Source organism: Pleuronectes platessa, chromosome 7, assembly GCF_947347685.1.
Source record: "Pleuronectes platessa chromosome 7, fPlePla1.1, whole genome shotgun sequence".
Taxonomy (NCBI): domain Eukaryota; kingdom Metazoa; phylum Chordata; class Actinopteri; order Pleuronectiformes; family Pleuronectidae; genus Pleuronectes; species Pleuronectes platessa.
Window position 1 is genome coordinate 13855204 of NC_070632.1, and position 27939 is coordinate 13883142.

The window sequence follows — 27939 nt, forward strand, 5'->3', positions numbered from 1 at the left end:
TCTCTTCCTATGTCATAGCTACCCTTGGTCAATATTGAATGTGTTTGACTGCCACCTGCTGATCAGTCGTCGTTGGTGCACTTTAACCAGCTGTCAATGAAAACGATGAAGACTTATAATATAACTGGTGTTTGAACCTAAACCTTAAATGTATCATGTTGCCTTCAGGGATTTATGCACAAAGATTAACTATTAATGTTTCGATTATTGCAAAAAATATTTATCTCAGTGATGAAGGCAACTGTTCCCAACTTGGGCTGAATTTGCCTACGAGAAGGCAAATGGAGACAATGGAGGTGAATGAAAATCCGTTATTTGTATTAGAGCTCTTCAAATGTCACATAACATAAATGCAACGTAAGACTAACTTGATTCAGCATCAAGCATTCGAAAATGTGCAAAAAACGTACGACCCCGAGGAGTCTGCCGTGACCCGGATTCGAACCGGGGTTGCTGCGGCCACAACGCAGAGTACTAACCACTATACGATCACGGCGAGCTATTGAGCGGGTGGACACGTGAGAGAGATTTTACGAAGTTGTATGTAAAAAAGTTTAATGGCGTCATTTAGGTATTTGAGGTATTTAGGTATACATCGCATCGGCGAACAGTTTAGCGGCCTCACGCGCTGTGATGTGATGGAACTGTTAAGATCCGCACGCAGAAAATGATTTTGAAACGTTAGAGGCTAAAGTGGAGGCAGCACGAAATCGAACGTACAGCTAGAGTTTAATATCCTACTCAAAACACATAGAGGTGAGAAAGTGTCAGCATTACACCAGTACTCCCATTGCCAACAGTAGAGTGCACACCTCCGCCACTGACTTTTTCCAGTTCCATGTTTTTGTTTAGATCTGGAAACGCTCATAAATATCAGTCTTCTAGAGCTGAGATCTATACATTGGTCTCTGAGGAGTGATGGACAAAAGACACAAAATGTGAAAGAGAGTGAAAAAATAAAGAAACTGGATCCAGACCTAAATGTAAGGGGCTGTTCTTTGGGTCATGGCCCACATCTAAACACATTTTCAGGGGAATTGGTGGATTGGTATTTGTGCAATCCTGCTTATAAACAAACTAAATAACTAACTTACTAACTAACTAAAAAAACAACCAACTTGACAACTATATCACTAACAGACTAACTCACTTACTAACTAACTAATGCAGACAAAAACAACAGTTTAAATTAAACCCAACCACAATATTCATAGTAATTTTCACAGACTCAGATCTTATTTCCCTAAATATGACTGATTTCTTTCATTGAGATGTTTGTATTATTTCTTTGGAAAGCTAATATCACTCTGGTTATTTTCACACTGAGCACCTTTGTCACATTTCCAAATATTCAGCCTGTTTCTCTAATGTATCATGGAGGAGGGGGTCTGTTTAGGAACGGTGTGCTGTGGTAGTTCACTGAAGGCAGATCATTCGCATCCAGAATTTGCTGATTCATGTATCAAGTGGAATACATGTTTCCCTCCATCAGATTCATCGCATAAGAAGGAAAGTAAAATAGTTCCCATGCTTAACTGTTGGTAAAGAGAATGTTATTATCATTGACTTACTAGGAAACAAAACATTTGCACACTCACAATTTCAGTTTCCTTATTGATTTATGATCCAAAAATGCCTCATTGGATTACAAAAATCTAACAGTTGATTTGACACCAAGACATTTAATAACAGCTTGACAATCAAGATAGCGTGGAAGGGATCGACAGGACTGGTATTTATTTGACAAATCAGGCTAGCCAACTTGCAACTGATGAAAAACTGTAGTACATGAAATATTTGACACATTATGAAATGTATGATGACATCAACGGGTGGCAAAAGTTAAGTGTTACTTTTTCTTCAGTGTTGAGTTAAGAATCGAGGACAAACTAAATAAATCTCAATCACACACTCATTCATCATGATCATACGACACATGATCATCAACTCCTGATCACATCAGCTAAAAAACACATTAAAGTAGTAAGTATTTACAGTAATAGAAACAGGAAGGCCTGTTATGGAGGAGAGAAGTCGCAAAGTTCATTCTCATCGTTCTCTTCGGGCTCGTTGCTACGTGTCGCTGCGACTTTAGCGGCACACTCTGCCTTCCTTGTGAAAGGCCGACGTGGACCAGCCACAGTCGCCTTGCTGCCTGACACTCTGCCCCCACTTTGAGCTGAGGCCCCTTCATGTTTCTTGGGCGTCGCTGCGTGACTCCCCCCTCTGTATAATTTGCAGGACGCAACCAGAGGTCTTCCCGTGTCCACGTGTTGGCACTCCGTCTGACGCAGCTTACTGACCGTGTGGGTATAGTGTAGATCCACCTTGATGATCAGCGACTCCTAATGAACAACAACAAATGTACAGTTATTCTACAGATGGCATTGCAGTGAACCAAATTTGGGCAAATACATATAATCAATTGAATGTATACCTTCAGCTTCTGAAGTGCGCAGATCCTCACAGAGCAGTCCGGATTATTGGAGTTGTTAAAAAGTAGAGAGTCCATCTCCTCCGACCGGCCAGGGCCCGAAAATATGTCTTCCAAAGGCTAAAGATTTAAGAGCATAAAAGATTTCATTAGTATTCTAAGCAGTTTTTAACTCAACTTTATCATAAACAAATTAAAGATCTGCACTTCCACTGTGTTTGCACTATGTATGCCTTAACAAATCAGCCACTAGATGTCGCCATGTCTCAAGGTTCTGCATCCATAATAAAGACACGTTGCTAAAGAGGAGTGGAGCCGATTATTATGCTACTTCCTGATTTGTCTTTGTCTGTGGTTGCAGTAGACTGGAAGTCTATATATGGGCAGAACTTCCTCAGACATGTGAAACATGGGGTGAATGGTCAGAAATTTCTGCTGGCTAATGGAAAGTGACAACGTGCTACAGTGAGCGTGGTGCATGGTGTAACTATCAATCTATCTGTGTCTGTGTGACTTTATAGATCTGTTGTGATCTCCATATAGATTAAATCAATATTTACAGGTATACTGCTCAGAGCCACGGTGCAGTCGTGCGTTCGGGGGCCGACAGTCTTCACTGTGGCAAACGCCACCAAGACGTTAGAGAACAAAGCTGAGAAGCCAACTTCCACTTCCACTCCGCAGAGAAACCTCAGCCGCTTCTTCCGTGGTAGCTCTGAAAGGAGACATGCCAAATAAATAAGACTAAAAATAGAACAAAGATCATTTATTATGATTGTACAGTCAGATCCATCATCTCAGGGACTTTTTTTTTTAGATGCTCTGTTCATTTAAGCCTTAGACTCTCATCTAAGATTCTCAGATCAACCCACAATATCAAGAGTCACATTTAAAAAGACAAAGTTAATTAGAGGAAGTTAAAAGGATGTCAAAGTGACAACTTCTTTCCATCAAACAGGAAAATAGACTTACATAAACCAGTTCCTTATTCTGATTTAAAAATAATTAGCATCCTTTTTTTGAATGGCGCTGAAAACATCACATTAAACCACAGTGTCTGTACCATGCAGTTTATGGTCTGTAGTTTTTGTGTCCACTGCTTTGGTGTAGGAGGTGTGAAGAAGCGGAGAACAGATCAAGAAATTGGTAAAACTCCATTTTGAACTTACATACGTATTTACACATCCTGTCCTAAACACATTTTAACTCGACTTTAATAAACGGAGGGAAAAAACATGAAGGTGTTGTGTGGAAATTTCCCCCGACTCACCATTGGCTTGTCTCCAGCAGACATCTCGCAGGTGGAGTTCCTTTGTGTGGCCAGCGCTGCAAACTGGATCTGCGAGGGATAGGGGTTCCTTCAGGGTGTGCTTGATCTCCACCGCCTGCTTACCTGTAACTAAAGGGTCCCTGCCCAGATCTGATGTAGACAGAGAAAATGATAATACAGGTAAATCCAAAGCCTTAAAGAAAAGCAGGAACTCCACATACATTTAAATTTGTTTTCCCACTAAATTTTTTAAGAAAATCAACATTTAAACACGCAGTAGAGAATATACATTCCCGTTCATTTTCTGAATAGAGATTTCGATTATCACCCATAATAATGTAACCATCAAAGGTAGACTCATCCCAAGCTACGAGATTGTGACACAGCGTTATATGCTCCTGTTGAAGCCACAAGACCATATGATATGAACTGGGTTTTAAGGAAAACGTCTTTTAATTGGCAATATCGAGAAGTACGACACTACCTACAATCTTTAAGTGTAATAGAGATGTCCGTAATCGGTCAGGGTTGCTGTTACAATGGAGATGTCGGCTATGATCGGGTGGTTCAGCGTTAAATTATGCTTACCGCTGAGTCCAAGGGGGTGAAAATCACTCCAACAAGGTTAAACTTAATAAGAAGGGCCTGCTGTTGCTGGAAAGGGCTCACTTGCGATGGTTTATGGGATGTGTAGTTCATTCACTCATTAAATAATTCTGTGCACAGTCTTGTACCTTTTTTATCAGTTTTTCATTATTTTTTAGCTAGATTCAAATGTCTTATGGTCTCAATTCATCTCGCAGCTGGTCAGGTGCCAAACCTAAAACTCTATTTTTAATAGGATTTTTTGAAATGTCAATGGCGAAAATTTATGGGAAATTCTAGCTATATGTAATTTCAGCCTGTCAGAGCATCTCTCAATCAAAACAATAACAAAAGTTTGGTGATGTCATGATGAAGCATGGGATCATGGGATTGGATGTGTCGCAACACGGATTAGGTTCAGAATTGAGTAATGCATTGAGGTTGTATTTACATTGGGCAGCAAATGGTAATGAATAATCCCGATCCATTAGTCAGGAATACAAACAGCGGAAGGAAGAAATACAATATCAATACATACATTATTGGTCCCAGACGTTAAAGCAGATACGAGGGAATTTAAAGGTAAATACAATAAAATGTATTTTTTATATTTTTGAACATCTTTGGAAACATGTAGGCTAACCTGACTCAACAAGTCAACAAAATGGGCAACAGAATTAAATGGAAAGAATTGAAACATATTAAATCATTAACTACCTTCTATAAGTCTTTCAAAAGTTTGACCAACTAAAGCAGCATGTACACCCCCACCCTTTTTGTCAGGGGGTGGCCCGAGTTTTGCAATAGCAGTGGGTTAAGAATGACTTCATATAAAAAAAAAAAAAATTAAAAACATTCACATTGCTGCTTTTGAGGAACTTAGGGAAGTTTTACGTATTAGATTATTCTTATACCCTGTAACAGACGGGGGTTAAATTACCTTTGGGGGGAAAAAAACTCTTCACAAGATTGAATACATGTTAGAATGGGAATGTCTAAGCAGTTTAATAAAGATTACTCCTTTGGCTTTTGACAAGATTTTGTATCAGGAAGATTTTGCGGCAAAATATATTTAGGTCTTCACTAGTCTCACATCTCTAAACCAGATGAGTGAAAAACAGAACCAGAGGGTTGGGAATGTCTAAGTTAAAACCGTGTGGTTTCAAATAAAAAGTACCAAGTGCTAAAAGTAAAAAGGGATAAAACCTGTTTTATGAAAATTTTCATATCTAATGGAGCATTTGTTCACCTAAATTTACCATCCACCTACACACACTGACACACACGCGGTGATGTCAGCAGGGCGTCCTGTCCCACTAGTGCTGATTTTTGAAGCCATGAGAGAGGCGGCAGGGGCTGCCCAAACGGCAGAGCAGCTGTCTTGCACTCTGCAGCTCTCGGGTTTCACGCTATTCTGCAGCCAACAGTCCGAGTTTCCACTGAATGAGGTCACACGCCTAATGGTACCTCGAGAAATTATTTCACCAGAGCCCCATTAAAGAGACAAACACGATGGGACAACTTGATAACTACTAACCCCGGCTCAGTCCCAGCTGTACTTACAAGTCCTGAGTAAACAACTTAAAAATGAGTTGGCAACAATTATGCAACTGGGCTTTGGTCTAATCAGGACAAACGAACAACATGCTCCCTTCAGACCTCCTAGAACTCTCTGTTCACTAAACTAATTATAATTTTTTTAGAAACTGAACGTATCAATGCACAAATGCAAGCTGGAGAGGTTTTGAAATCTCTATAGGAGGGTTGAGATGATCTGACGTACTTTGTATCTTGGATATAAATTCACGGATGATTTATGGCATAATCCATTAATTAGTTCAGTTGAAACAACCATATTCCCCTTTTTGATCCACACCTGTTCTCGCAAAACCAAACTTGATATATTTTCGATTTGTTTATAAACCAAAAGCAAACCTACACCATTTTTTTTTTTACTTACCCTCAGACACCTTCTCTAAGACGTGTGTGACCTTGTCGGACTGCAGGATGTGCTTGTTCAAGTACTTAGTGAAGATTCCAGTGCTTTTCACTCCTTCCTGCACCTCAAAAGCCTCAGCATCTTCACATCTGCGGTGGTAAATGAATAAACGTTACGCAAACACAGAAACCAATAGATATAGATTGTTTATAAATCTTTTACAGCATCTTCTCAAGTCATAGGCCAACAGTTGCACTTGCACTGGGTTGACTGAGGTATGCAATTAAACATTGATGTAATAATATATTTTTAAAAGTACATACGTGCCGTAACCATACACTGTATTCCCAACGGGTTTCTGTGGCATGATGACAGAAGGTATGCGATCCTGGTTGTACCTGTGAAAAGTGGAATAGTTTTTGGATACATCAAAAAGAATCAATCACAATAAACCTGTTTCATAGCAAAATCAATTTTGATATAATTGTTTAGGACTATATAATTGCTTTCATTTTTTATCTAAATATGCATAGTCAAGTCCATCTCTAATGCTGGGTTCCATTATACCTCGGAGCTCGGCCCTCGAATAGACGCCATGCTCGAATAACCCAAGTTGATATCGTTCCAGTTCCACAGGAACAGTGTTTATGTTAACCAGCTAGCCATCGGGGTCGGTAACTCAGAGCTCCGAGGTATAATGGAATCCTGCATGAGACGATGAATTGTTGCACCTACCACTTTCTGCAGGTATCCAGGAGGATCACGCTCAGTGCCGTCTGTTTCTGCTGCATTTGGAACATGACCCTCTGCACACACACACAGTTTTCAGGTTGGTATGGCTGTGGAGCATCGACAGGGACCAAGTAATTCCTCCCAGAGCACTCATAGCCGTGACCCGCATAGTAGAAAAGGCCTGTAAGGAAGGGGATAAGACGCACATCAAGTTTCCGTTTGCACAATAAGAACTGTCATCATCACATTTTGCATGACACATACTCTGCAATACTGGAAAAAGACCAGAGAAGGGTCACACAGGGATTTTTATACAGCATATAATACAGAATATATCAACAATATCTACCTACTAATTTCATGTCTGTCTCTATGTGGCTCACATTATTCAAGAACCGTTCACCTTATCGGCTTCCCACGTGCCCTGTGTACTGCTGATGTCCCACAGAAGTGCAGTGTCAAATTTGGTGCGGTTTTCTACACGTGATACACTCAATATTAATAAGAAATGTAATTAACAGACCAACGGCCCTCTGCAAACTGTCAGTCTGTGGACTGAGTTGACATTTTTTTCTTCTACATCCTGAGCAACTGGGTCAAACCGCAGTTCAAAACTGCTGAGCTAACCCAGACAAGGTGCTGCAGATACCGATCTCCGTCATGGCAGCCACACTTATAGAATCACCTCCTATTTGGCAATTTGTCTCCAAAGTAAAAGCGGAACTTTTGTCGCAGCCTCGACAACCTCTGAAATAGCTGACATGCAACATATGAGAAAGTAACATGGGGTAACTAAATCATTCAAACCTACATATAAGCCACATACATGAACAGTGAAAAAGCTTATTGAGCTTCATTGTACGAAAAACATTGACTATAAACCAGTTTACTTTTTTGTTGTGTTGTATTGTATTTTTTTTTTGTTATAGTAAGCTCTTTCTACCTTGCTTTATTCTAATTCAACTATTAAACCAATGAACTGACCGGCTTCTTCTTGTCCAACACCTATCATTGTGCTGTTGACCCTGTGTTAACTGCATATGACAAATAAAACTTGAAACTTGAAACTTGAATCTTGAATCTTGAATCTTGAATCTTGAATCTTGAATCTTGAAACTCGAAACTCGAAACTTGAAACTTGAAACTTGAAACTTGAAACTTGAAAATTGTAACCTGGTCGGATGAACAAAAAGTTTTCTAACTTCACTCTGCACCACAGAGTGTTTTTTAAAAGGCTGTGCACACAACATCTGGCACACAATAAAAAGTGGTAGTGCATTCTAGAACTGTTGGAGGAGGACTCACTAATGACAAAGAATAATTCTGAAGTAGCTCCGGTGCATCAACACAGGCTAAGCAAATTGGCAGGTTTCGAACATGAACCGCACTAGAATTGATAAATCGATTTGAGTTCTATCTTGTTTCGATATTAGCAAGATACAGTCGAATACACAGTAAGAAGCAGTGTCATTACAAAACAGCATGATGGTTTCGTTCAGAAAGTTTTATCGTCCACATTATGTCACATTACTGTTCGATGATAAAGCCATTATGGAGCTGTGTGCCAGAAGTTTAGCTCACTCCAGATTGCCTTTTATAAATACCAGGCGATCTGGAAATGTCATCACAGCTTGTGAGCAAAGAACACACCTACGTATTTTTATCTCTTCCTCACCTGCCCACTCAAGCAGGCATACTTAGAGCAGGATGCAATAAACCACATGTGGGTTTGTGGCCCATGGAAAGTGGCCAGCGACCGATAAATGGCAAATGACCCAGATAAAAGCAAGAAATTCCAATCGCTCAAGCATCTCTACTTAGAACAGCACTCCACTTAGATCAGATAACAAAGAACTGGCAGAAAGTTATTAAATGGAAATGAAGAAGCTACATTAAAAAAAACATTCAACGGAAAACAGTGAACTCTTTACTTTGGGATACTCCCTGAGCCAAAATTACACTTATTATGTGCATCTAATAATTTATCTCCTCGTTACCGTTTTTCCATTTTTTTATCCATCTTTATTTTCTTTTATTTCTCTTCTTATTTTAGTTTTTATTTATTTAAAAATTTTTGTTAAGATTTATAATAGAAAACGACCGCTTTAAAAAAAGTAATTAAACACTGTAAAGGATCTTACTTACTAAGAAATAAAAAGAATGAATAAATTCACCATAAACTCCTGTGTCAAGCAGCTGGATGAACTTTTCAATGGCTGCTAGCATCTCCTCCCTGGTGAGGTCGAGCAGGGAAACCACTCGAAAGCCGAGCTGCTGCAGGAGGTTGGACAGCTCGTGCACGTCCATGATGGGGGCCATCAAGCTGGGGTGGTTGGAGTAATTCAGGTTGCCAATAAGTAGGGCAACTTTGTCTGTGGCTAAAACAAAGAGCAAAGCAGAAACCCGAATGAGTCCCTCGATCGTGTTTTGTTCAGCACACACTGAAAAATATGTAGATTGGCTTGAGATTGACATTTTCCCCATGAAACTGTACCTGTGAGTGCTGCCGCAGGAAGATGACCATGGCAGTTGAGGGGATAAAAAAAGAGAGAAGCAAAAAGTCAGCATTTCTCAAACTGAAATCTGATCTAAAGTATTAATACTGATACAGGACAGTTTTACTGGGATATACACACTCTATAAACTAAATAACAGAAGAAATGCTGCAAGATCTTCAGTTTCACTTTACATCACTTTCCTGTTTTAAGTCTGAGTCGGACTCAGCGCTATTTGGAGTCTAGCAACTTCCTTTTTGAAATGGGAAAGTACTTCTCGCATCATGGAAACAACTAAAAGCCTCTGCACCAACACAGTGGAATGAAAGGAGAAAATCTATTTTTTTAAATCACATCCTTCTCACTGGAGGAAGTAAAGTCTGAAAAAATACCACGTTAAAGTTGGAAACTACAGGGACTTACACAGTCAGACACAGATCATTTCACCAATGACTTACCAACATCAACGTCGACTGCTCTCGTCCATATCTCCTGCAGCTTGTTAGACAACGAGCACAGGTAGGATCCGGCATGTGCAGCGGTTGCACAGTCAATCTGCAAGTTCACATGAAATCATTTTATTTTCCTTTCCACCTGTTCTTCCTCATGAAAGATCACTCAACCACAAATCAAAACTGTGGTAAAACATTAACCACATTGTGTTAAATGAATTACACAGTTGTTGAGCGGTGCATGACTTAGAGTCGGTGAAATGACACAGTAAACATTGCGCCGTGCAAACAATCAGTGTCAGCACTGAGGTGAGTAAACACTGGCTTGTTCATGTTCTCTTACCTGCAGCGTGTCTCCGGTCATATTGAGCAGGGGCAGACCATTTCTGTACCACTGGTACTCCGGAGCAGGAATGCCAAAGGCAACGCAGCTGAGGGTGAGTTTTCTATCTGGTCGGATGGTCTGGGGTTTTGGGTTGACCGCAATGTGCAGCTCGCCCTGCCAGTGCGCTGGTAAACCTGATGGTTGAAAAGAAAGGAGAGAGAGATTCATACCCACAGCAACAGTAAAAAACAGTACTCAAGCAGCACACAACTGCAGTATAAATCAATATGAGAATGGAACGACGTATACCTGATTTATCAATGTCCCACACCTTCACTTTCACCCATTTGCTGAACACGCAGTTACAGTAGTAGTCGTTCGCTCTGCACACGTAGCGCTGTGTTTTTATAGCGTTGATTGTCAGGTCTGGTTGAGTCCCGCCTGGCACCTTTAGAAGAAAAAAATACAGGCAGAATAATAATCATCATCGGGCACAGAAACATAATGCCTGAGAAAGTGAGACGAATATATTATATGGAATATTTTACTCTCTTCCAATTATCATTTTAAAGGAGTACTTTACTGAAAGTAGTTTTTAATTGACTTTGAGCTAACACAGTTCTCATTAAAATATTAAAGAGAACAATAAAAATGATTGAAAATAATCTGAAAATATTCCTCTGGAACTCTCTCCATTTTCAATTCCCATCTAAAAACCCAACTTTTCAAACTGGCACCTTCACTCAGATTGTTTTCCATATGGCCAACCTACATCATGTTTTACTCACTGTTAATTGTATTGATCTTTTTGATACCTGGCTATTTGTTCAGTTATTTTGTTTTTATCTCTGCCTTGTAAGGTGACCTTGAGTGCTGTGAAAGGTGGTAATGAATAAAACATATTAGTAATATTGATATTAATATTATTAATAATTATAATAATAATAATAATGTTCAAAAAAACTTGAAATGGTAAAAATACATCAATTAAGGCTGGACAAATAAATATAAATACATAATATAATCAATATATATATAATTATGCATATGATATATCATCAATATATAATATCAAGAAAAATATTAATTTTCATCACGAGCTAAAGTTCAAAACCTTTCATCAGGTGCAAAAAAAATCTTTAAACTTAAAATGTTAATTATAATGTGACATTTATATTTATGCAATAATCGACAGCTATGACTTTTTGTTTAACTATCTCCAAAATCATAACACAAAATAAAAAAACATTTTATTATATATATATATAAAGTGCACCCACCTCCTGGTCATCGTCAGTGAACCACTGGTAGCTGAGGAGACCGGAGCCCTCAGCTCGGACACTCAGAGTCACCTTGTGGTTCACAGGGACACACACAGACAGAGGTTGGCGCCCTATGTGAAGCTCTGAAACACACAAAGTGACAATCTCAGTCGTTGGCTTTGATTTTATAGAAATCTATCCACAGTGAGTCTGAGGAGATGTGACGTACCTTTGATCATTATTCCACATTGACTGGGACGAGTTTGGTCATCAGATCATTGTCTTCGTCTTTCACCACATCTGTAAGAATGACCGCGTCTAAATGAGATTATGTTTACTTCACTCATCACATGAGAACTAGGAAAGCACTAAAGTGAATCACATTAAGAATCTGTACAACACATCTAAAGCCTCAGCCCAACACTTCTCACTTCTGTAAAATGTGAGTTATGAACCAGAGGTCTTGTTATAGCTGTCTGGATTTCAATAAGACAATAGTCGATGATAGATATGAGTGTTCGGTTGCATACCTGTGTCACTCGATCAGCTGCTGGAGCTCAGTCTGACACTTCTACTCCTGTTGTTCTCCTTCTCTGTATTTTAACAGCTTCGCTTCCCTTTCCCGGAAAGAAGACGCTCACACGCGCTGACAAACACAAGATATACCGTAAAGCTCATTGTAAGAGAGCAGCTGATAGCATATAATTAGTCTCCCACTACCCTACACTGAAAAATCATCAACTTTTATGTAATTATTAACACTATAATGAGTCTTACTTGGAAGACCTAGCTCTGATCAGTTTTTATTGATGTAAAAATTGACAGGGAGATTGATTTAGAACCTCTTTTTGCAAAGTTACGGTAAAGAACAATCTTGCCTCATGTCATGCAAGTTTCAGTAGAGCCTGAGTCTTTTCACTTTTCACTGAGATTGAAAAATCTATATTTACACTACAAACACCAATTTAATTAACCTGGTGTGTGTACACAGGTTTACATAATAATCACTTATCGTTTTCCTGAACTTTCCCCAGATTAAAAAATATATATTTTTGGCCAGCTCCAACAGGCCAGCAGGAATATTACACCATCTAATGATATATTTAATAAACAAAATTGACACTGGTAGAAGACTTTCAAACTCATAAATCCCTAGGCAACTAGCACAGAAGTTGACTAGTTAAGATCTATTTCCGGCCATAACATAAAGTGCATAAAATGTGGAGCATCTTTTTTAAACAATCCCTTTTTCCAATTTATTTTTTTGTTTAATTTGTGGTCATTGTTGAATATTTTGTCAGATATTTGAATACAAATCTTATTTGTTTAGGTGTATTGTTTTTATTGATAAACATCTTTTTATTCAACCAGGAAAGCCCCAAATCTATTTATTTCAAATGAGCATCATATTGTAGACAATACAATATAATAAATAGATTTTTTTTAATTTGAATTAAATCAAATTAAGTTTAAATATTATGTTAATAAAATAAAAAATTATTAATCCATGAAACTCACTAAATAATAACCAAAATGGCCTGACACCATTCAAGAACTGTCTAAACGCGTACGAAATAATTAGACCAATCTAAAAAAAATAGCACCTTTAAATCAACGTATAGATTATATCTGATGAGCCTGCTTTTGAGTTATTGATGTGAAATGTGAACACTGAGTGTGTCACTGTGTTTTGATCGTGTGTCGAATTAGGTAAGAGCACTTGAGCAAAACACAGGAGATCGACCATTGGCCGTCACCAGCTATGTTATGAATCATGTTCTAGAGACTTGTTGTGCAAGTCCACATTCATTTACTTTCCTCGTTCACCAAGATGGGATGGCCATTGTCCAACTTCATGAGATGGATCCAAACACAGCAGTGATTTTACAGAAAGACATCCTGAAGAAGTGATGTTTTTTCTTCAGGAATATTGTCTCCCTGATTTTATTTTTCTAAACTCAATTTATATTTCAGACTTCTTTTCTAAGTCTAGTTCTGAAAAAAGTCTGATGTGCTCCTGCACCTATTTGTAGGCCTGCTATAAATAGGAGCCTTCTGGCAACACATGCATGTCTATGATAGGCAGTTACAGAGAGTTTCTTCACAGACTCTGCCTCCAAATCCACACTGACAACATCTCAATGGTGAGTTGGACGATTTTACCCAGATTTAAGGTGACAGAGAAACAATGAATCATAGTTTTAACCCGTACAAGTAAGTAGCATGTTTTGTGTTTGTGTTTGACCACTAAACAGCCATGCCACAACCTGATAGCTGATCTATTTATAACCTGCTCCAAGTACTTTGCTTGGTCAGAAAGGACAAGCATTGAGTCTGAGCTGTGTGTGTCACAGATATCTCTTTGTGTGTCTCACAAAGTCTTTTATCAACTTCAACTGAAGCGTTTCTTCTTGTTCTGTTTTTCCTCCAGGGGTTTTTACATGGATACAACCCTGAAGTTTGAGCCTTGAATTCTTGGGGATTTGAAGGCAGAGAAGTTTTATACTGTGGCTGATTATTTTGTCACGGATTTTACGCTTTTTTTATTTGTGAACCATCGCAGTGGACAATGACTTCCAGAAGGCCAATGACTCGGACTTATTCTGGCAGTGGGAGGACAAGCAGCTTCAGTGATGAGGAGGGCAACGGTTCCAATGGCCGTTCAGAAGGTCGCAGTAGTTACCTCTCCAGTGTTAGGCCTGAAAACAGGTAGAAGAATCTTATATGACCCATGTGTATTAAGAGCATGTGTAGCTTGTGAAGCAGATTTGTATTTAAAAAAAATCAAGTTTTAATCATATGGTTGTTGAGAACAGGCATCTCGTTCAGACAGATCAAGTAAAGTAATGTAAAGTAAACTAAATGAGTCAAACCATTTATGTTTTCTTGACCATGTTGAGTGCATCACATTGTGGGTTCGAAAAAATCACATGTATCACAAATGATAATTAATGTGACATTCCTTTTGTCAAAGAGGAGGGCAGCAATCATTGATGTCCCTCTATTTGCCTCCTCTCCGAATAGCTATTCAAGGTATTCTCACTACAGGCCAACGAGGTAATCCATACTCTTAAAAACATACCCCCCCACTAACATCTTAACCACAACAACTGGTTTACTCCCAAGAATGAAACCCAATCACGCCTTTGACTTTAATGTAATGTGACCAGTTTGTCCGGTGTTGCGCTCGGTTTTAGTGATAATGAACGGAAACGGTTTTGTTGTTGGATTTACGACTCTGTTTTGCCTGACATGTCACCCGTCTGTCACTCCTTTCACACTTTATTCACTACTAGAAATTTTGATTAACATCCTTCCCTGAGTTATTTGAATGTGCTGCACAGACAGAGTTGAAGATGTCCCTACGTGTTACTGAAGTGTAAAACTGTCCGGTGTCTGAAAGTGAAGGGATTGACCCTTTAACCCTTGAGTGCTTCCTTCCAGGAGCACGTTGTGCAGCGTCATGGCTCAGCTGACCGAGGACATACAGCCGTCCTTTGACACCACCTTGAAAACCAAGGCAGTGTCGGAAAACTGCAACGTGAAGTTCACCTGTGTGGTGTCAGGTGGGTCTCGGGTGTTTTTCTATGCCTCTGCTTGACGTTTGTGGAGTAATAGAGTTTTTCAGATTTTGTGAAGAGACAGGAAGTGACTAAATTAAAGAAAAGTAGCATGACAACACAAGATTAACTCCTCATGAACAAAAGATAATATGACATTGAAGCGGTTTTTCAAGATGCTGTGTGTTATGCTGCAGGCTGATTGAATGGGCGGTTCCTTCCGGCAGCAGCAGCAGCTTTTCCATGATTCACACATCCAAAACATGATGCAACAGGGATGCAAAAGCCTCTACTGTCTTTTATATATAAGTTTTCCAGACAATATTTAGCAAAGGCTGTCACGTTTTCAGCTAGAATGGCACTTGGTAAAGTACATATGTCTGCCAAGGCCCAACAGGATCTACATTTAAATGAACTGGATCCAGATTTTGTTTGGATCTGCACCACATTTCATCATTCTCATAAAAACATCGGTCCACTATACATTCTTGTATTTTCCCCCTCATGATTTATGAATTATCCTCTGAAAAATCAATGGAAATGTTGTAGTTTTAAATGAATCCACACCAGAATTTTATGGGCTGTTTTTTGGGTCATGCCCCAACCCTCCACAGCATTTCATGGAAATTGGTTGAGTTGTTGCTGTGCAATTCTGGTCATAAACAAGCAAACAAACAAACCAACCTACAGATGAAAGTATAATCTCCTCGACAGAGGTATAAATATAAGCAGCACTTTGGTGCGGTATGAATAATGTAATGAATTGGTCAATAAAAGGTGAATGTTTCAATGAGTTCCTCAAAATGTATCCATGTCTATAGGTCACCCAGCTCCAGAACTGAAGTGGTATAAAGATGATATGGAGATGGACCGTTACTGTGGACTCCCAAAATATGAAATTCTACGGAATGGAAAAAATCACACCCTTCATATTTACAAGTATGTAAGACAAAATTCTGACCATAATCGATCTATCACACCAATGCAGTAGAAATGTAGCAGTTGTACCTATAACATACCTACAATTAAGGTTAATGTCTCATTAATGAGCATTTCTGTTCAGCTGCACATTGGACGATGCAGCCATCTATCAAGTGTCAGCCAGCAACAGTAAAGGCATTGTCTCCTGCTCGGGAGTTCTGGAGGTTGGCACCATGAGCGAGTTTTTGATCCACCAGCGTTTCTTTGCCAAGCTGAAGCAGAAAGCAGAGAATAAGAAGAAAGGTTTTGAAGATCATTCCAAAAAGAATGATAAAGAAAACAAAACAAAAAGCCCAGAGCGTCCTCCAAGGAAGCGGCACATCCCGCCACCACCACCGACACAGGATGAGCCTGGTTCCGGGGGAAAAATTGGAGCTGTTGCAGAACCTAATGGTGTAACCGTGGAAGAAAATGACAGGGAACCTGTCACATCCGTAGATAGCGGCCTGGAGAAGGAAGACGCCCTGGCTGAAAAGAAAATAAAGATCTCAAATGGTGTAGATGTTGGCGTTAGCAGCAACAGTAGCAGTAACAGCAGCAGAAGCCATATGATGGGGAACGGAGGTGAAAACTGTTACGATGGAGGAATCGGATTGGCCCAGTTTTTGGCAGAGGCGCTCCAGTCTCAGGCTGCGGAGGAGAAACAGAACTCTTCTTGTGGGGAGAAACCTAAAGAGATGAATGTGAATGAGGGCAAAGAGAAAGAGAGGATGCAAAAGGAACGGGAAGAACAAGAGAAAGCTCTGGAGGAAGAGTATGAGAAAAGAAAAGAAGAGGGCTTGGCTGCAGAAAGAGAGAATGAAAGAAAACGGTCGTCAGAGATGTTGCACACAACAGGCCACAGTAAGCATCACAACAAGGCTCATAAGGGTCATGACCATCACAACATGCAGGCCTCCCTCTCCTCGATGCTCCACACCGTCAAAGACTTCTTCTTTGGTAAGAATAAGAAAGACTCTCATGATCACACTGAGAACCAGGAGAACGAGTTTGACCACGACTCACTTCAGCCTCTTCAACCGGAAATGCCGCCGTCATTTAGGCTGCACCAGGAACCGTATCCAGACGTACACAAACCTTCCAGAGAGGATGTTTTTCCCATAGAAACCGATCATCCACAGGAGCCTTCAGAGGGTGTGGATATGGTTCAACTATCGCATGAACACAAGAGTGAAGACAGCTTTCTGCACACGGACCAGCCACCAGATCATAAACCGCAACCTGAGCCCACAGAAGAGTCCCCAGGTCAGAGTGTCAAGGTCGCTGTTGAGCCAGCGGAGGCCGTGGACCTGTCAGAGGCGACCGGGAGCAGCAGGCCAAGTGAAGACATGTCATTGTCCGAGCCTCAAGTCCTCAACGAGGTACGTTCAACAGTCCAGCAGGTCAGCTGGCTGCTATTTGGAGAGTTATTTATATGCTGCAGTTGTGTGACAAGATGAGCCACTTCAGCGCCAAAGCCTGAGCTATGTCACTGACAGATGGCAGATTAGGGTTTGAGCATCTGCAGGTTGTTAGTATGGGAGACTGGAAAGCAGATGACGATTTAATAGTAGATGCTATATTCTTGGGGAGTCTGGGGCAATCAAACAGATCTCATCCAGTTTGATACATTCAGCAGAAAGTCAGTAATCAGATACTGGTGGACAGGGTCAGCCTGGATGTGTGAGGCTGTAGTATAAGAAGTGGTGTGGGTCATCCACTTACCAGAAGTTTGATCCCCGTCTCCCCCTTTTCACATGCCGAAGTGTCCTTGGGCAAGACACTGAATCCCAAATTGCCCCTGACGATTGTACCGGCAGTATATGCGTGGTATATGATAGAGAAAATGGCGCACATACCGTCACAGTGTTCATGTGTGTGAATAGCAAAAAGAAAAGCCATTTAAAAACAGATAATTTACCATTTTGCAGAATTAATATCACTCTACAGGAAAGTGTGGGGAACTGAGAGACACAGGGAACTAAGAGGAGCAGGGGTGGGAGTTGTTGTGTGTCTACATTGCACAGTGTCGGATCGGTAGGGGAAATATCTCGGATGTTGGCTGCGCTGACTTGGACACTAGTGCGTCAGAGATCATGATGAAACCTGAACGTCAGAAGGGGCTCTTGTTACAAACAGAGCTGTGCATGACAGAGGGGCAGTGGGTTCTGGGTTAAGCGGCAGTGGAGCGGGTCCCCGTGGCAGGTCTCGGCAGGAAAGGAGGGCCCTGTCACATTCGACACATTCCTCAATGTTCCCTATATCTTAAAATACCCCCCCCCCCCTCCTTGTTAAAAGATGAGGGGAGGAAGGCAGCACCTCTTGGGATGTAGAGGTCCAGCTAGACAAGTTTTTTCTTGTCTGTCACATGTGGAGTATTAGGATTATGAAACTGTGATAAATGAGCTCTGCACGATACAGCCATACAGTAAGAAAAGATGATGGTGGTCATTAGGGATTTATCGTTGAAATAATAAAACTAAACTGGTTTTATATGGAGAAAATAACTAAATATCTTCATCTGAAGCAATGGTCCTGCATGTTGAACTGAAATTCATTGGATTGATGACCAAATCGTATATAGGCATTTGCACATGTGGTCGTACACAGACAGTTTAAGTTACACACATAAACTAGAATGTCGCTCGGTGGAAAGCTCATAACTCCGGCAGGGCTTAACAATCCCCTTGCATTTAATCTAAATTAAGTTCTTATACATCAGTTCTCTTAATGTTCCTGATGAATTTCACCAGATCCATAAATAATTAAAAAGTTTGATCTGAGTACATGAATTGCTTTCTTCAGTGAGGTGTACCTTGTGAATTGACACTAAGTTGTGTGTCGCTGGAAAAGGGAAGTGAGGTCATTATGTTTAGGCACAATCCACCTGCAGAGCAATTACCCTTCATATGGAACTACAAATACACCTATTTTGTCTATGTGATACTTAATGAATGACAAATTTGGAGGAAGTCAGACCTTTATCTGAAACACGGTTTATCTCACGACAGGACATCTCTTTACACATGGAAGTGTAGTTAAGAATGGCACTTCAATTTAAGATTAAATGTGACACTAGTTCCTTTCCACTGAAAGCCACAACTTCTTGTTTTTCTCAGTAGTCAATGCTGGCTTAACATGTTGTCACGAGTCAGCACGTGGCTTCATTACTCCTCCGTGTGAATTTCAGTGGTGAGAACGGCAGAAGCGGGAGCAGAAAGGGGAACAACACTTCTATGTATACCTGAACGTTTTCGATGTAAATCTTCTCTTCAGTCATACTCGAATTTTATATGTTTCTTTCAGGAACATTTAAATAACGACTTTCACTTTAAAGTCAAGTCATTTCATTTTAATTTTTATGTGGAGCATACACTTAGTGCCGGGACTACCCAGTAAGTGCTCTGTGTCAACAGCACACACTCGTGGGAATTCCCCTGTCCGTGTTTCCACATGAGGCACAAAGTGCAGAGGCAAAGGCAAAAACGTGACTGCAGTTTGTTTGTGGCATAAAAGTTAGAGTAACAGTTTATATTAGGGAACACATATTGACCATTAACTAGTTGCTTATTAGCATGCATATTCGTAGCATTTTGGCTTTTTATTAGTCATTATATAGCACAATGAAGAGCTAATATGCTACTTATATGCATGCCGATAAGCAACTAGTCAATGGTAAATATGTGTTCCCTAATATTAAGGTTTACCAAAGTTGGTACTATGTGGGTATTCAGTTTGGATTAATTTAGAAAATGTTGACTATATATAAAACCAAATTGCTGAACATGTTATTGAACCCTTTCATGAGTTAACATTTGGTTTCAGCTACCTCGCACGCAACAGGAGGTTAATAGGTTCCTGGAATAAGCTGACAGGTTGTAAAACACAGGAATATATTGAGTGACTGCACTTGTTCCGCATATCTTTGGAGGCCTTAACCTATTGACCGATAACTGATCAACTTTGTTTACAGACTTACTGTCTACCAAGGATGTAATGCTCAGTTGTAGCAGAATTTGTAATAATAATAATAATAATAATAATAATAATAATAATAATAATAACATCACTTTGTTACACTAGCAACTTGCAACTTTCAAAACAGCCGTTACAAAGTGCTTCTCAAAGAACACAATTAAAAACACAAGAACAAAAACATCAGAGAGAACAAACAAAAGAAATACGGTAACATTTAAAATCACCAGTCAAAATTATTTCAAAAGTGATGACAAAAGGAAAGGATAAACGAAACATAAGTAATAGCACAACAACAACAATGACAACAACAACAATAAGATGCTGTGTCTTTTTTGGTGAACAGCCTATTTGCCAGTTACCAATTACAATGGTAAAAACTTTTTTTGCGTGCATAAGAAATAAAACCAGAAAATGTGTTTGTGTTTGTTTTAAAGCTCTAATGTATTTTTTTTTTTTTTACTTTCCCTCAGATTGAGCACAAAGATTCTCAGGAAGTCTCAGATATCAACCTGCGAGGACCAGGATGTCACATAGATTCACCTCAGCCAAATCAACAGACTTCAAGAGATGAATCTTCACCCAGAGAAGATAAATCTGCCCCTCAAAAGCAGACCACAGCCCCACATGAAGAAGAACATCCCCCTGCATCCCTTATTGCTGGGTTTGAAGATAGCTGGATTCCCCCTAACAGTGTTATCTCGGTGACAGTCAGCCACAGCCTTGGACCAGCAACCCAAGAGGAGCAGCTGAACAGCGATTCAATGGGCGAGGTCACAGAGGGAGGCCCTTCCTCCTCCAGCAAGTTGTGTGAGGAAGAGAAAGCTGAAGTGAAATTTCCATGCTCAGATATAAAGAGATCCGAGGTTACTGAATTAACACCAAATTCAGTGGAAGAGAGAGTAGAGCCGTGTGAGTACAGGACACCAGATCAGGCGCTTTCACCTCTGCCTGCGGTAGCCTCGTGCGCTGCAGAGGAAGATTGTTTAAAAGAAGAGACAGAATGTACCTCAGACATTCAGGAAATGATTGTAGGATTTCCGGCTGTCGCAGCCCAAGAGGGTTTGAGTGAGGTTGACCTAAAATTGCAGCAACAATGCTCTCCTTCTGCAGGAGAGGAGAGTGAACAAGGCCACAATGTCAGTGCAGCGCAGAGTTCAAGCGCAGGTTTTAGGAGCAGTGAAGACAGAAGTGACTGGAAAGAGGCGTTGAATTGTGCTTTAGAGAACAGTTTAGAGGGCAAATTGCGAAACAACGTGAACACACAAGAGCAGGTGATTTTAGAAGGCGAGAACACTGAAGCGAGAGGTGAGCGTTCTCAGTTTGAAGAGATGCAGAAGAAAGTAGAAGAGCTGGATGAATCAAAAACATTTTTAATAGCAGAAACTGAGGGAAGTGAAGCTGAGGTTTTGGAGGAGCACAGAGAAATTACACCTCAAGAAGGTAGCGAGAGACAGCTGGGTTGGCCCTCAGTCAATATTCCAACCATCCAAATATCTACTATTGAAGACGCCAAAGATATTCAACCAACTGTGCCAGATGTAAACCAACATAAACATTTCATAATCCCAAAAATTGAGATAATGGAGCCTGAGCTCAAAGATAGCACTGTCCTGGAATTGAATAAGCCAGAATCAGATCTGGCAATGTTGCAAAACCATGATGCAACTCATATGTCAGAAATGATAATCCAAGAATTGAGCGTGACTGATTCTCCAGGCCCGCCGCCCACGCAGAAAAGTATGCAGTGTAATAATTCACCGACAGAGAAAGTAAAGGAAGTTGCACAATTACAGGAAGAGACTAAGATATTAGAGCAGGGGCATCCGCACAAGCAAAGCAGTGAACAGCTCCCTCAGATGGAGAATGTAATAATTCCTGTTATAAATGTGTCATGCACTGATGACAAGGAGGATCATGCATTTGTAAATGCCAATGTTTCCCATGCACTGGAGCCTTTCGAAACTCCAACCGTGCCTTTGTTTGTGGTGCCACCGATCTCTGTCACTTGTCATGAAGGGGATCCAGGCCTCAGCCTGCCCACACACAGTGAGTGGACAGAAACCGAAACTTCAGATGCCACGCAAAGGGGAACGAAGCACAATGGAGTCAATGACTTGGGGACAAAGCCTGAAAAAAGTCTGAATAGAAAACAGGCTGAAGAAGTGGTAGAGAAGATTATAAAGGAGAACACTTTGCTATGTGAAGCTCTAACACCAAAGGCTGGCGACAATGTGCCATCGTCCAAAAGGACAACAGAAGACAATACTCTTCCTGAAATTTCTAAGATGAAACCTCTTAAAGAGCCCAAAATAGAGAATTCAGTGTCTGAGGAAGTGCAGAGAAGCAGACCTTCTGTAGACAGACTCAGCTCCAAACCTCCTGCCCATCCATCACTGAGTCCAGGCAGTCTGCGCAAATTCATGTCCAAAGCTGTTCAGGACTCAGACAGTGAGACAGGGATGACTGTCCCTGTCATCACTATGGGGGATCGTCAGAATGACAGGGCAGACGAAGATCTCAGTGGAGGCTCCACGCCGACTACGTCCCTCTCCTGTGAAAATAGTCCCCGGATGAAACGAAGAGACAGCCTGTCCCTTATACGCTCTGCCACGCCTGAGGAGCTGGCCTCCGGCGCTCGCCGCAAAATCTTCATCCTAAAGCCTAAAGAGGATGGAGAAGGAGCGGTGCTTGGTGCGCTGGACACTCAAGGCAAGAAGGAGACCCCCTACATGTCACCCAGCCAGGCTCGCAGGGCGGCGTTATTACAAGCTCCAAAAGGACAGAATACCCCCCCAATGGAGAGGCGCTCTCCGCTGCTGAACCGCAGGAAGGCCACGCTGGAGGTACCAAAGGTCATGGACGAGACTCCCAAGGAGGAACCAGTCCCAAAGAAAGAGGAAAAACCAGCTGAAAAGAAGCTAGACCCATTGAAAGGTAAAACAAATCATTATTATCATTCATCATATTGTTTTGATAAATAAGATGAAGGTTTTTTAATTTGTGAGGATATATTGAGTAAATAAGTGGGAAGTGGAAGTTTTCCAATCCGAGATGAAGCAACCTTATTGAACAATGTACTGTAATATCTTATTTATACAATAACTTATATAACTCATACTTACTGGTGCTCATACCTCTTCCAAGGCCCAACAGTCCCCTTATAGTCAATCTACTTGCACCAAATATCACACACTCTTAGATAGTTTAAACTAAATCAATGAATTATTACCAGGGAAAACTGTGAATTGATTTTGAAAAACACACAATCACACAAAGAAAGGAGGTAAAAATGTGGGTCGACACCAAAGTTGAATCGGTTCTTCCCTGACCCATTCCACATTTGTCTAGTGTTGCTCACAAACAAACAAACTAACCAACAAACAAATAGACACGGATGAGAACGTAACCATCTTGGCAGAGGTAACTAATTAATATAAACCCAAAATATACATGACATGTACACTGATGAATACTTTAATTCTCATTTGAATCACAAGGGATTGGCTGTTCAACAACATGTCTACGGCAACATGTTTAACTTTATTCACAAAAAACATAACAAAAAGTCGTGGTTCCATGTAACCCCTATACAAATAAATTAATAATATTAATAATAACAAAAACAAAAATAATAATTCTTTATTGTGAGTATGATCATCTCTACCCTGGCACTCGAGGAAGTGGAAACATTAGAGAGTCTCCACTCCCACTTCTCTATATTTACCATGGGGCCCTTGCACCGTCAGCTCCACAGGTGATTCGAAAGATCAGGGGTGAGCCCTTCCCAGACGCCTCTGGACATCTGAAGCTGTGGTGCCAGTTCTTCAACGTACTCACTGACTCCGTCATCAAGTGGTTCAGAGAGGAGGAAGTGATACTGGAGGTGAAGAGAAGGTAAAATCCCCTTCTTGGGCCAAACACCCGTCACATTAATCACCAGCAGAATGACACAAAGCTTGATTTGTCATTAACTTCATAACCTTTCTCGCTGCTGTTGTTCTGAGGACTTACAGCCATCATAACGTCAGACAATATATCCTGGAGGATGAGCAGGATTTATTTAGACCTCAGGGTGCACTGTGTGGTCCTCTGTCATTCTCATATTCTAACTGCAAAGAGGTCCAGCTCATGTGACAGGGCGGTGGATCTCTGGCTAGACACAGACACTGTAACCCGACACAGTATTTTTCTCATCTCTAGGGGGCATTAAAAGTCTATATAGGGACGAGTGGCTGCTGTGTCAGCACCGAGCTGTCTGCGCTCGTGTCTTTGTCTCTCACTGACACCTTGTGGGCTGTTGTTGGATCTGCAAATCCATATGTGCAAATTTTAATGTGTGTTTTCCCCCTTTTTTTTAAATCCAAAGCGGAGGCGATGAAAGCCAAGTGGCGCTGGCTATTGTGCTGGCATCCAACCAAGACTGTGGGGTATACGGCTGCACTATCAATAATGAATACGGGACTGACACCACCGACTTCCTGCTCAGCGTAGACGGTACGATACAGTGTTCCTGAAGAGAGTCAAGTGTGAAATCTGGCCTAACACTGTCATATATGTATTTATGAGTCTTTTATTGGTTTTCTCTTTTACAGTTCTCTCAGATATTCTGCTAAAAGATGATTTGGAAGGTAAGGAATATATCAACAGGGACATTTTAATGTTTTCATTATGCTTTGTGGTTGTCTGTATGTCTGTTCATCCATTCCATCTTGTAAACTTGATATCTTAAGAGGGGCTTCAGGGAATTTTGTAAAAATCTGTAAAAACTTTCACTTGGACTCAGGGATGACTTGATTCGATTTTCACAAATGACTTTTTTTTGCCTTGGGAACGCAATCTCTCCAGAACGCCATCAGGGAATCCTTTCCCATTTAGCACAAACATTCACTTGGAGTCAATGATTAATTAAAATATGTTTATTTTTCTTGAATGTGATATCTCAAGATCAGCTCTTCAACTTTGGTGCAAACATTCACTTGGACTCAAAGATGAACTGATGAACTAGATTGTTGTGGTCATAGGTCACAGTGACTTCATGTGAATAGAGTTCCACATTTTTCGGTGAATCACTGCTCATTGTTAAGTCTATGTGTGTTTTGTAAGTGGGAGAGGAGATCGAGATGACGCCACTGCTGTTCACCAAAGGCCTGGTGGACTGCGGGAGTTGGGGCGATAAGTACTTTGGCCGCATCATGACCGAAGCGGTGCACCTCGGGGAGGGCTGCGCTCGGAAAGCCAGTAAAGTGAGGGTCATCTACGGCCTCGATCCCGTCTTTGACTCCGGAAGCAACTGTATTATCAAAATTAAAAACCCCATCGCGTACGGGACTAAACAAGAGAGCAACCTGGCTGAGAGGAACCTAGAGATCACTAAGCAAGTGAGTGGTGGATTTATAGTCTACTGTATAATGTAAATTGCACTTCATGAGTCTGATTGAATCAATTCCTTGTGTTGCCAGGAATGCAAAGTCCAAAACATGATACGAGAATACTGTAAAATCTTTACGGCAGAGGCGAGAGTGAATGAGAACTTTGGCTTTTCACTAGAGTGAGTACCACAATAATTACACACTTACTCTGATTATTCATATGCGTTGTGCAACACTTTTAGAGATCAACCCACTGTTTACTTTTTGTTGCCTGCAGAGTGATCCCTCAGTATCTCATGTACCGGCCTGCAAACTCTGTGCCTTACGCCACAGTGGAGACCAACCTTGATGGAGTCTTTCAAAAGTATTGCATGATGGATCCTAAAGGCCAGCTGATCACACAAACCGTTTCTGAGATGGAGCAGAAATGCAGCTCCTTCCAGCACTGGATCCACGAGTGGACACACGGCAATCTGCTCGTCACTCGACTGGAAGGTGAGCCATGTGTGTAAGGTGATAACCCAAGTAAGTGGGAATGAAAATATTAATAATCTCTTAATCTCTCATGTTTATTTGCAGGTGTCGAAACAAAGCTAACAAACGTTAGAGTTGTGACCAAGTCAAAAGGGTTTGTATCCAGTTAAAGGATATCATTGATTTCTATTCAATACATTCAAATTATAATAAAGTTGCTATAATTAAGTTGTCCTCTGTATTTCAGATACCAGGGGTTGACAGAGTGCGGCTCTCCCGAAGTGTTCGACCAGTTCCTGACACAGCACCAGTGCAACTACTATTGTGGACTTCTCTGCCTTCGCTCCCTGAAGCCTATGGATAGTCTGCAGCAGTCCACCAAGATAAAGGGGTCCCGGAGTCCCCTCCTCAACCGCAAGTTAGGCTCAGGCAGCCCGCAGCTGCAGCGTAAAGGACAAAGCCCTCAGATGTCGAGAAAGGCCACCTCCAGCCCCAAAGTGACCAGAAAGGTTACGGAGACAGAGGACAATAAATCAGACACCAAAACAAAACCTGCAGAAACTGCTGATGCTCCTGAAATGCAATAGGAATACGCTATTTTGTTCAGGCAATGTTGAACTGCTTTTAATGGTTACCTATAATCTGTTTCTTTCAAACTACAAAAGCCAGCACGGACATGAAGAGTAAGAGTTGTCAGAAACAACTCTTACATCACGACTATGAAACATCAGCTCTCTCAGCTACTCAGTTAACTTATATCCTTCAATATAGTTTAAAGGTTTATGAGAATATGTGGAGTGATATAAGCACAAGGTCTTTTGACCTTTTGGTTCAAAAGGTGCCAGCACAGCAAGTTTTTTACTGTAAGAGAAGGAAAAACATCACATTGAAACACCTGCTTCAGAGTCTTATCAGCTCTGTTAATGGACAAACATAACAATCGGCTTCAGATATATATTGTATCATATCTGCAAGTCGCTCGTCTTTTTTAGTGTTTATTGAAAAGACTGTGGAGTATAAAATATACACGACCACAACCATAGCAGTTATTGAGGTAATGTCCGCATATCCGTATGAAACACTACATGTACATGTGTCGGGTATACAGTTATTTTGGAGATGTTATTTATGCTTACAAGTAGAACTGAACTACATGCAGCATTTCTTCACAAGGCAAAGTTGAGCTTATGCTGTGGAATTACACTTTGGGGTCTAAGATGCTTGTGTGCACTTTGTTTTGTGGCATTTTTTTCAATTTTAGTAGTTTTTGAGTACTAGTAATTATTATATAGTTTGTCTGTATCTCTAATCTGCCCTTTTACACAATATATAGTATTCAGTATATGCTGGAGAATGTCAAAGTAGCATAAGGGGCTTACCATTGAACTCTTTAACTATGGCGTGCTAATTATTATGATGATTTACATGCAAACATGTGAGTGTGTTTCCGGCAGTTGGTAAGTCTTCACACAGAGGTCCACACAGCAATTGGAAACTGTACTATGGACTGTGCGATAAGGTTACTGAGAGAGTAGACTCTGTCTGCTGCCTCACTGATCACTTGCTAAGGCTCGCCACATGAAATCACAATAATCACCCTTTCGCTGAACAACAGACCGGTGGGTTTTGCTTGAGTAGTGTGTGGTCAACAATTACCAGCATTTTGAATGGAAATAAAAACAATCTCATAAATTTGCACAGAGATCCACAGTTAAATTGCAAAAGACGCAGTTTACAAGAGATGTCACCTCTTCCCTTTGACGAGAAATCTAGAGGAATGTCTTCCATTGATTCTTAGTTGATGATCAACAGTAGAGTCCAGAGGTCCGCCCTTAAAGTTCTGCTGTTTTCATGTAATTGCATGACTCCTTATGAATGAAAGGAAACACAATTTTAGGAGAAATATTTGAAATGGAATCTGATAAAATTAGTCAACTGATGACGTTATGCTGTGGTGTCATGCGAGCACATTGTCTTATTGTGTTAACGTGTACATAAAGTCGGAGGACGACATATCTAAAGTAATGTGAAGCAAAGCAGCAAGTGTGTGAGGGAGAGCATGAATGAGTGACTGAATAAATGTGTGTTTACAATGTGTGCTGTC

The 27939-nt window shown here is 40.7% G+C and overlaps 2 protein-coding genes and 1 non-coding gene across 3 annotated transcripts; 1 reads left to right on the forward strand and 2 right to left on the reverse strand.

Annotated features, from left to right (window-relative positions):
• Positions 1-424: 424 nt before the first annotated feature.
• On the reverse strand, positions 425-496 carry trnah-gug (transfer RNA histidin (anticodon GUG)). The gene has a single exon. It is a non-coding gene; the product is annotated as a tRNA-His (tRNA).
• A 1104-nt stretch (positions 497-1600) lies between these two features.
• Positions 1601-12154, reverse strand: malt3 (MALT paracaspase 3). The gene is made up of 14 exons (XM_053426009.1): positions 12025-12154; positions 11724-11794; positions 11513-11637; positions 10542-10680; positions 10251-10426; positions 9914-10010; positions 9135-9401; positions 6964-7141; positions 6552-6626; positions 6250-6377; positions 3705-3854; positions 2995-3149; positions 2438-2554; positions 1601-2345 (listed from the first exon to the last, which is right to left on the reverse strand). Exons 2-14 carry the CDS (start codon positions 11731-11733, stop codon positions 2019-2021), a joined length of 1944 nt encoding a protein of 647 aa, XP_053281984.1. The 5' UTR covers positions 11734-11794; positions 12025-12154; the 3' UTR covers positions 1601-2018.
• Positions 12155-13813: 1659 nt separating this feature from the next.
• On the forward strand, positions 13814-27920 carry alpk3a (alpha-kinase 3a). Its single transcript, XM_053426008.1, has 13 exons — positions 13814-14203; positions 14939-15060; positions 15876-15993; positions 16118-17396; positions 20463-22926; positions 23739-23886; positions 24359-24486; positions 24585-24620; positions 25096-25370; positions 25452-25540; positions 25639-25856; positions 25941-25989; positions 26083-27920. Exons 1-13 carry the CDS (start codon positions 14064-14066, stop codon positions 26420-26422), a joined length of 5406 nt encoding a protein of 1801 aa, XP_053281983.1. The 5' UTR covers positions 13814-14063; the 3' UTR covers positions 26423-27920.
• The last annotated feature ends 19 nt before the right edge of the window (positions 27921-27939 follow it).